At 43.9% G+C, this 10463-nt stretch overlaps 1 protein-coding gene across 7 annotated transcripts in view; it reads left to right on the plus strand.

Moving 5' to 3' along the window:
- The window catches only part of ZCCHC2 (zinc finger CCHC-type containing 2), a 49363-nt gene extending 41666 nt beyond the window's left edge, over positions 1-7697 (plus strand). For 6 of the 7 annotated variants that reach the window (XM_037379076.1, XM_037379077.1, XM_037379078.1 and 3 more), the window contains 2 exons: positions 554-2062; positions 3082-7697. In XM_037379076.1, the coding sequence (XP_037234973.1) occupies positions 554-2062; positions 3082-3149 (1577 nt within the window). In that variant the 3' untranslated portion in view covers positions 3150-7697. Of the gene's footprint in view, positions 1-553 lie in introns of all 7 variants that reach the window. The other variant, XM_037379080.1, reaches the window with a different exon arrangement.
- Positions 7698-10463: the final 2766 nt, after the last annotated feature.

The raw sequence follows: 10463 nt of genomic DNA on the forward strand, positions 1-10463 counted from the left end.
GTTTCACGACTGGATGGTTTGAAAGCTTCTAGCAAATAGTAGAACTGTTTAAATACTGCTGAGTTTTAGACAGCTACATACATGTAGTAATTTTCTGACCTCTGGCGTAGCACTGTCAAGAAATTTCAGCAGTACAATAATGGGAAAATCTTTGGCATGAAAGGGACTGGGTTTATACTGAATTATGTGTGGCAGGTCTGAGAGGTCCTTCTTTTTGTGTTGACAGTTTAATTTGCTACTCCTTCCGAATATGTGTAAGCTGCGTTAATGTCTTTCTAGGTAGATGCAAATTCCTAATTCGGTCTGTGTCCCGCTCTTCATATTTGCAGATACACACAAGTCAGAGACACCTTGATATAGGCAAGCGAGGGGGATTGACCTAGCTTGATTTGGATGAATGAAAATATCCCCAAGTTACTGTAGTTCAGGAAGGCGTAGCTGTCATTTGTGTTGTCAGACTTGGGAAGTTTTGTATGGGTAAATGAGCCCTGGGCATCGCTCTGTATTGTTTTAGATTCATTCGTGTGACTGATAAATGCTTTTGTCTCCACAGATACAGACAGCAATTCTGAGGACTCTGGGAATCAAAATACAACCAGGTTTACAGGTTACAGTGCTGTCAGTTCATCAAATATGAACAAATCATCTGCTCGGATCTCTTCAGTGAATAATGAAAACGGAAGCCTTTCAGAAGATCCCTTGAATGCAAAGTTTCAACATATTTCCTTCATGCCTGCCTTACACTGTGTGATGCACAGCGCTGCCCAAAAGCCTGAAGCGGTTGTCCCACCACCCATATCTGCAGATGGTAAAACAATGGGGATGCTCGTTACCACGCCTGTTGCTGTCTCGCCAGTGAGAGAGTCTGCAAATTCACCTCCTGGTGGAATGGGCCCAGTGACCTCTGGTGAACCTGAGAAACGCCTTGAGCTGATGGCTTCCCCTTTGCCAGTCCCATCCACTTTCCTTCCACATTCTGTCCAGCCTGGTAGCCCTGCTTTGCATTTGGCAATACATAGATTGAAAATGCCCTCTCCACAGGGGTCATCGGAAAGTTGCACAGTTAATGGACCACAGCAGCCAACAGGAAACTTAAATATCGGATCACCAAATACTGCCTTTATCCCAGTCCACAATCCAGGTAGTTTCCCAGGATCCCCAGTTCCTACTACAGATCCCATCACAAAACCTGCATCCCAGGTGGTAGGACTGAATCAAATGGTGCCTCACATTGAGGGAAACCCAGGAGCAATCCCTCAGCCTACCAATCTAAAGGTAGTTCTTCCAGCAGCTGGTCTCTCCACAGCAGCACCGCCACCTCCACCAGCCTCATACGCTTTGCCAGGCAGTCCTCATGCTAGCAGTGTGTTGCCTAACCAGAATACAAACGTGCTAAACACTGTAGCAACTTCCTCGCCGCCTCAGTCAGCTGCTTTAGGTGTTGGTCAGGTCCAGTCCACTGTTCCTCCTGCAATACCTACACACACGCCAGGCCCTGCCCCTAGCCCGAGCCCTGCTTTAACACACAGCACTGCACAGAGTGACAGCACATCCTACATAAACGCTGTTGGAAATAACAACACTAACGGGACAATGTTACCTCCGCAGCAGTTGGGATCTGGGCCTTGTGGTTCTTGTGGACGTAGGTGTAGCTGTGGGACCAATGGAAGCCTTCAGATTAATAGCTATTTTTATCCTAACCCACTTCATGGACAAGTCTACAGAGTTCCATCTTTCTTCACTCTGCCATCACTTTGCAATGGCAGCTACCTCAATCAAGCACATCAAAGCAATGGAACACAACTTCCTTTCTTCCTGCCTCAGTCTCCATATGCAAACGGGCTTATGCATGACCCAGTGATGGGGAGCCAAGCCAACTATGGTATGCAGCAGATGGCAGGATTTGGGAGGTACTATCCTGTATATCCAGCACCTAACGTAGTTGCCAACACAAATGGGTCGGGACCCAAGAAGAATGGGAACGTTTCATGTTACAATTGTGGTGTAAGTGGACACTATGCGCAGGACTGTAAGCAGTCATCCATGGAGGCCAGTCAACAAGGTAATCATGATAACTCCCAGCGGACTTGCTTTTGAGTTTAACAGTTTCTCTTTACCCTTTTGAATGTGCTGTTTCTGGTCTTGCCGAAAGGTGTGCGTGTGTGCGTATGTTTTGTGTAAATGGTTGTGCACTAGTGACCTGCTCTAAAACTGCAAAGTATGTTATCTCTGCCTGAAAATTTTGTAGAACAGTGCAAGGGAATGGAGTTCGCAGAGTGAAGTTGCAAATGAGCATGGTTTGGAGCTGGGAAGTCACACTGTATCAGTCCTAAATTGTCGTTCTTTTTTCACTGGCTGGTTTTTGGCATTATGTTGAGACTTGCATGTTGTTTCAATTTTTTCATTCCTGTTTAGTGTTTTTTTGGAGAGAAGTCATTGGCAAAAAGCGAAAGATATCAATTGCTGTCTATGATACAAACCTGGATTCTTAAAACTTGTGAGAATTTAAAAAAAAACCAACTGACTGGCCATTTGATAACTTTTCTAAAGCTTACCTTTGTACCATCAGCCATCCTTGTGTGCCCTATCATGCAATACATAAATGAAACATGTTTTAACTTTTCAGACATGTTGCAGCACAAAGGCAGAAACAATTGGAACTAAAAATCAAAGGAACGGCTTCAGTCTTGTACGCCATTTCTCTCTCCATCCAGAAGAATGGGGGAAGAGTGCAGTGTTTGCATGGAGCATAAACCATTTTTGATTCTTGGCCTGTGCCCATTCTGACTTTACTTGTTTGATTGGACAGGGACAGGAGAGACGAACCTTGTTAGGGGTTGTCTTTTCTTTGCATTTTTCCAGTCAAGGTAAAGTCCCACATCTACGGTCGATACCTTTTTTTAAACATACAGGTTTAGCAAGCAGATGAAAGAAAATAGCATAAAATCTTAGGACCTACTTTAAAAGGACGGGAGGATGATAGTGCCTTTTGACGAGCATGTCCATTTTGATACCTTGTAGTGGTTTTGTAATCCATTTTAATTGTGAGCAGTGACTTAGTAGTTCTCTTTCCTGTTTTAGGCACTTACAGACTGAGATACGCACCTCCCCCTCCCCCTTCCAATGATACCTTGGATTCTGCAGACTGAAACAAGTAAACATTGCCTACTTAAACTGAAGCTTGGGAAATTGAGGGAAGGTGTGTGCGGGGGGAGGTGGGGGGGTTGGTCTTGTGTTTTGGGACATTCCCGGTTTTATATTCTTTTGGTATTTTTCATTGCTTTTGCACCTCTGTTCCATACAAAAGAAGAAAGCTGAGTCCCTGGTCTCCTCCTGGTTCTACAAAAGGCTTGCGTAATGCATGTAATTCAAACACACAGCCAAACAATCAAAAAGAGCATTCGAACCATGCTTTTGCACTGAAGACTTGAGACATGTGCAATGTTTACTGCATTTTTTAAAAAAAAAGTCCTCTGACCTCTGACATCACTGGTGGAGCAGCCATATGGTGAAAGAAGAAATTTGGTCATGTTCCCCACCACAATCTTCTTCCCTCCCTCCCTGTTCTCCTTATGCTGCTGTTTTATTTTCTTTCCCAGTTTGTCCACATGGATTTGTTGGACTTGCATGAGTGTTTAGCAGTTCATACAGACCCTGCCCGTACTCTAAATTAATGCTCATGAATTGAGGGGAGATGTTCAAACGTCCTATTAGGAGAGTCCAAAGGAACACGCAATCCTGTATGTGTACTATATGTGACAATAATATATATACACAGCTCTTGAGAGTCCCAAATAAGTGAAAATACATAGAGCAGGAAGGGGATGAAACTGTATGGACTGGAACAGATTTAGAAAAACAAATGAGCTTAAATTGACAAATTTTTCTTCCATTGTAGCTTTTTAGCCTGTATGTTCAGCAACAAAGGTGACAAAAATGGTATGAATGTTGTACTCAGTGTGTTTGCATTTGTAATGAACATTGACAGCATTTTTTCCTTTTTTAAAGCTATTCTACATCGTGTCAACACAGAATGAACATTACTTGATTGAATATTTTTTCCTAAACTATTACAGTGTTGCATTGTACTTAGAATGTAAATGTTTTATTTCAAACTGAACAAAAGCTATGGTTTTCTACAAAATAGTCAGGTATTAGTATTAGAACCTGTCTACCAAATAGCAAAGTCACTATTTTATAACAATTTACCACTATGCGTAATTACGGTATAATGTGAAAGACTGAAATGAGTGTTAAGATGGTATTAATCATGTCAGTATCATGAGTAAGTAAGTTTAATGCTGCTGTATTTTTTATTTTATTTTTAAAAGCCAATATATGTACTAAATTGCTTCCAGGTAATATTTGATTTCCTAAAGTGCACTGAGGTTATCTGGAAGATGAGTGTATTTTTTGACTGCTGCATCCAACACCGATGAAAAACTACCACTGTATATCCATAGGGTTTGGCATTCCTCACAGTTCATGGCAGAAGTGTTTTTTCTTAAAATCAGACCTGGTGTCCAGTAGAGGGATGAAATAAAATCGATCTTTGGTTCAGCTGTCTAATAAATTGCTAAACAAACAAAAAACTTGAAGAAAAAAAAAAGCTTGATTACTACATTTCTTCATAGGTAGCATTTATATTTATAGCACCAGTGTACATTTTGAAACTTTTTTCTTGGAGGGGAGGGGGGAAATGGGGAGGGAGGTAGATGAAAGCTTTAATTTAAAAAAAAAAAGTTTAAGTAGTAAATGAAAATTATTTTGATTAAAATTTTTATTTGATCTGGGTATTTTTGGACCACTTGAAATGAATGAACTGCGTTTGAGTTGAAGTGAGGGTGTTAAACCACCAATGGACTTGTATTGTGAATTACCTGCCAGTTGTACTTTATGGAACTTATTTTATGATTTAAAATACTGTACTGTAAATAGGAGGTATGTTACCTTCTCTTTATTTGTATGTTTACCATATACTTTGATATTTGAAATGTACTGGAAAGGTCACTTATATTTCTAGAAGAGATTGGATTTTATGCAACCTTTTTCCTTGAATTAACAGCAATAAAAAAAAGAAAAAAAAGTACCTGTGTGTAAGTGCCGTGCTTTGTCACTGAGAGCAATGAAATAAGTGCGATGCTCTGCCTCTGGGTATAGGTGTGGGATTGCAGAAGGTTTTGGCAAGCCACTATTTTGCTTGGAATCTGTTAGACAAAGCTGAGAGTATTTAACTTGAGGTAAAGTCAGTCTTGTATCTGAAGTCAGGATAATGTATCTTGATTAAAACTTCATTAAGATAGATGGATCTCTTGGAAGAAAGAGGACAACCTTGTGGATAGACACAGGACTTTAACCTGGGCTCTTTGAGAACAGTTAAGCCTGTCTTGTATTCTGATGGCTCCTGGATTTGGGGCTAAAACCCAGTTTAAACATGCTGGGTTTGACTGCAGTGCAACTAATGTGTGTGCTGGTCGTGGAGTAACTGGAAAGCGAGATCTGTCTGCTAAAATAATGGAAGGACAACAGGAGTTGCCAGGACGATGGGCTTAGGAATGTGCAGATCACAGCTGAAGAGTCTGATGCACATGTAGTACCCAGATGTGCTCGGCTAGTGCCGAGAAAGAGAAAGGTCATCTGGGTATTACTCCACCATCTCACTTGACGGTATAGGCAGTGCTTCTGATTCCTACTGCTTAGCAGCGACTTGCAGAGCTGAGGACCGCAAGACTCTCTTAGATCTTTATCCCAGCTTACTCCCCGGAACACCCTGCTGCCTGAGAAACCAACTAATACGATGAGAAGGCTCAAAGCTGCCCATCAACCCAACCACTTTTGTTCAGGCAATTCCCGTAATAATTGGGGGGGTGAGGGGGTGGTATTGACCCCAGGTGTCCTGCAGGCATCATCATACAGCTTCCATTTCTAGAAATGTTCTGTGTCCCCTCCCTGGACACAGGGGGAGTGCATACACCCATCCAAGGAATTTGTGAATTATTCTGTTACTCTGGAAATGCAATCCGCGATTTAGCGTGCCATCTGAGTTGCTGACGTTCTTGTTTGCCTCCATGCTATGAGCAACCCCGACCTTACCAGATCCTGGTTGGATCTAGCAATTAAAAAATTTTACAATGTGTACCTTCTGGCGCAGCAAACGGTGTAAGATGCCTCATTCTTCTGGTGCGTGTTTTGCTGGAGGCCCAACAGCCCTCACACCTAGCTGTCCCCTTTGGCTGTGCCACAACTATCTGGATGGTTGGGTTCAGCTACAGCTCAGTTCTAGAGAGGGATTCTCTTTCCCACTGAGTGGCTTGGAAACAGTTTTACGCCCTAAAGATAAATGAGATGCCCCCAGCAGCTGGTTGGCCCAAGCAGCTGCCCAAGCTGTCCATCAATGGTGCCCGAGTGCTGCCCGGCTCCGGGGTTGTGGTGTCTGCTGCAGTGCTGCTGCGGGTGGAAACGTCATTTGTACAAACCACATGGTTCCTAAAAACGAACGATGAGGTGGTGATGTGCACTGCTTGCTTACAAGCGAACACACGGCCTCATCTTCCCAGCTAAGCGACCTCAGGGTGGCAGCGATGGCCTCATGCCTAGGGCTTGACTTGGCTGATGCTGCTGGAGAGGTGAAGGAACAGAAGGCGGGTGCGTTGTGCCAAGGTGGACAGAAAGTAAAAGGTGCAGAAAGGTACGCTGAGAACTGCAAACCCAACCGGTGCCAAGCGACCCGTGCCACGCTACTTCAGTGGTAGAGGGATGGAAGGACCATCATCACTGGGGTTGGTTCTGCTCGTGGCTGCGCCGGGCGGTGTGCTGGGCTGAGCGGGGCCTCCTGCAGCGGCTCTCCTGAAGCGAGGTGGTGTAAGCTCTGTGCAGGCCGGAGAGCGGCTTGGGGAGACAGTGCTCAGGGCTGGTAACTATGGCCGCTAGAATCAGGTGCAATATATATAAAGGGCCTGTGGACTGCACTTGTGCTTGGGAGGAGGAAGAGGTGTCCTGAAGGTGTGTCTGAGTTTCTGCTAGAGCTGAAGCGCTCCCTCGGCGAGGTGGGCAGGCTCCAGGCACTGCCCTGCGGACCTGTGCTCCCGTAGCAGGGGAGGGGAGGGGGGCAGGGCACATCCCGGCATTATCGTTATCGCAGGGAGAGCGTGTGGCCCCGCTGCCCTGGCCCTGGTGGACCTCAGCTGCTAATCAGGGCAGGGAAACGGGGTTCTAGTTCTGATCCAGCCTTTGAGCTAACGGCAGCAGACACTCCTGTTCCCGAGCCCAATTAAGCTGTGCATTGGAGTGGGTTAGAGATCAGAATGTATGTGGTCAGGCCCAAAGGCCACCTATGCCTCCATCCGGTCTCCAGCAATGACCAGTAGCAGGTATTCCAGAAGGTACTTTTAACACAAAAAAGAGAAAGGTGGGCGGTAATTACTGCAAACGTTGCCTAGCGAAATGGAATGAGTCTCCTAAGTTTATCTTCACAATAGGTGGCAGCACGACTCTGCCAGTGGAACAGACAGGGAGGCACCATGTAAGCTTCAGTTTAATTTGGTTTTAGCATCTTCATGCCCTGAAGTATGAGGGGGGATTTTTTGACCTGTGATGATGTAACGTTGCTTTCTGTAGGGTTTTCTCATGTTCATATATTTTCTCACGTGAAGAGCATACTAATTGTTGTCTTTCAAAAAAAAAAAAAAAAAAAAGCACGCTAAATGCATGTCTGAAGCATTCACTACCTAGAGCTAAAACACCCAGCTCTCACCGTGAACGTCAAAGACCCAGAGAACTGCAGCCAAACGTGAAAGCTGTGTCTTAAGAACTACTGAGCATTAAAACGGTTCTAGATTCTTGTGTTCATACAATGAGGAATGCCTTCCGAGGACCATAAAGCCTTTTTTGCAAACTAGAATAATTCCAGAGGGAGTCTGGTTATCTTTCAGGGTAATGTCTCTTTTTTATCTCTCTCTCTACTTAGTCTGAAGGTCCACAGATTAGATATTTGTCTGGAATATCTCATGCTCAGGAACATGCAGTCCAAGAGATGGAACATAATAAAGTCATTATTTTTAACATTGATACTTGATCCTTGACTAGTGTAAAGGGTCACTGTTGTATCAATGGGTCAATAAAACAATGTACAAAAGTACAGGCTGAAAAAAATGTGCTGAATTTGGTAAAAGGGTAGGATAGCTGTATCTTAACCATTAGTGCATTCGGTTTAGAACCCTCCTCTTTGATCTAAAATCGCCGTTTTTATTGACTTCTAAAGTATGGGGTTTTTCCTGAGACACAGGATGTTGGTGACTGATACAAAGTTAACAATTAACTCCTACTGATGCTTATTGGTGCGACTAAGGAAAAACGGGGATCATGGCTTAAAAAAACTTATTTGCCATTTAAGTTTGGTGTTAAAGTACTGGTTAGGGACTTCTTAGGGAAAAAAAGTATTATACATAATAAAATATAATTTACATAATAAAATAGTACATTAAAATGGTCTTATTTTACATAATTTGTAGTTTGAAAGTTTAAACCACAGCAATTTCAACAGCTTCAGATCTTTTTCTTGGTTTGACTGAAACTAAGTTTTGAAACTGATGGCATATCTAGGTAGAGTACTCAATATAAAACATAAAAGTAATTGTGTTGCTATTAAAATGCTCTTTTCCTTTTTTTAAAGTTATTTTTTTACAGGATATGCACATGTCCCAGCAAAAAAGCAGACAGCTTAGCAGTGGCAAGACTCTGGATGAAAAAACATCATGGAACATTAATTGCTCCTTCAAGACCAGACTGACTCTGAGGTGCACATTGACAAAGACATCTGGGTATTTCAAACTGAGCATGTACATCCTGGCCTCTGTCAACATACAAAAAACCATTGCAATTTAAAGATCAATAATGTGTGAGGAGGGGAGGGGAAAGCAACAGCAACACCAGAACAATACCAACAGGCGTTGGGGTGTGCTAGAGGTGAGGCAATTTTTACGCATCGCTCGATTTCTTACCACAGCTCAGATCCATTTCATTGCAAAGAACTTCAAAAAGCCGCTGCATCTATTTGGTACAAAACCAGCTGAATTCTGCACTTCACCACAGCACAGTTGACCATACCAGAGATGTAACAGAGGAGACGGGCACTGCCAGCAACCTACATATGGCTAAGTTGAGTGGGCTTGGAACAGATTATAATAATACATTTAAAATCTTACAGTGTTCATATATCTTATGGCTACAGAGTTGTCAGCTAGCTAACGTGCCCTTCAAAGCGTTGTCTCCCTTTGATTTGTTTTCCACTTTTATGTGTTTGACTTTTTTTTTTTTTTTTTTAATTCGTCTTGCTTTTGCCCTGATTACCCTTTAAAAGTCTCTTTTTACAAGCAAGCTAGAACCATGCACATGATGGAGGGCCACTTGAAATGCTCTAATCCATGGAATGCAAACTCCCAAACAATAATATTGGAGCCTTGCTGATCCAAAATAGAATAACCTGTGCAAGGGGGTGGCTACTTCAGTGTGAGTGTGTACCAATACTTGCCGTTGCAAAGGTGGTTGGGGTCTGCTGGGAGCTGGGACTTCACATGGCACTTGGAAACCATCACATTTTTCTTCCTTTCTAAGGAAGGGTATCTCATTTCTAGCATGTTCTCAGGTGGAAGAGGCAAAGAATGGGATGTTAATTCGGAGTTAGACAGGAAAACCAATATGCTTGGCTACTCTACAACTACAGCCGGCTGCCCAAAGGTTGTCTCACCTCCAGTATCACTGGAGAGAGCAGCCACCCTGAGACGTGATTGTCCAAGTCAGAGCAGTCTAGCCAAGCGGCTAGAGACTTGTGGCAGTGCGTTCCTGAATTTTGTTCTTGTCCGTGGAAGACAATACTGTAATGCTTTTATTGCCATCTATCGCCAGCAGGTTCCTAATGCCGGTGCCTGTATGGGACAACCAGAGGGACAGTGCCCTGCATCACTGCCTAGCACAGACCTGGCAGGTTCACAGCAGCAGGGCAGTGATCTCCTGATCAGCCCTCTGCCCTCTGGCTAAGGACAAGGGGATGGTTGCCCAAAACGTGCCACAGGATTTTAAAAAGGATGCTGACGTTCAGTTTCTGAAGTGTTTTCCAGGCATCTGGGTGAACTGGGTTTCCATTTGCACCGACAGAACATTTGCATCATTTCTGACAAAGACATGGAAGCAGGAGGCGTTCAGCAGCTGGAAGATCAGTTCACTTCAGCAGTGACCATCCTATGGCGTATGGGTTACATCTCAACCCACATTTAGGTGGTGACCTGCCCTGGCCTGCCTGCTCTTCCCAGAGCACCCCAGACCCCTCTGGGCAGGGCAGTGCCACCTCCTGACCAGACCAGAGGCTGGTGTGCCCTGCAGCCAGATACTTGTCAAGCAGTTTTTGATTTGCGCGTGGAGGGGTGTGTAACGTGCCGCACACAATGGCAGAGGAGGGGGTGCTGGGA

Source organism: Falco rusticolus, chromosome 3, assembly GCF_015220075.1.
Source record: "Falco rusticolus isolate bFalRus1 chromosome 3, bFalRus1.pri, whole genome shotgun sequence".
Lineage (NCBI taxonomy): Eukaryota > Metazoa > Chordata > Aves > Falconiformes > Falconidae > Falco > Falco rusticolus.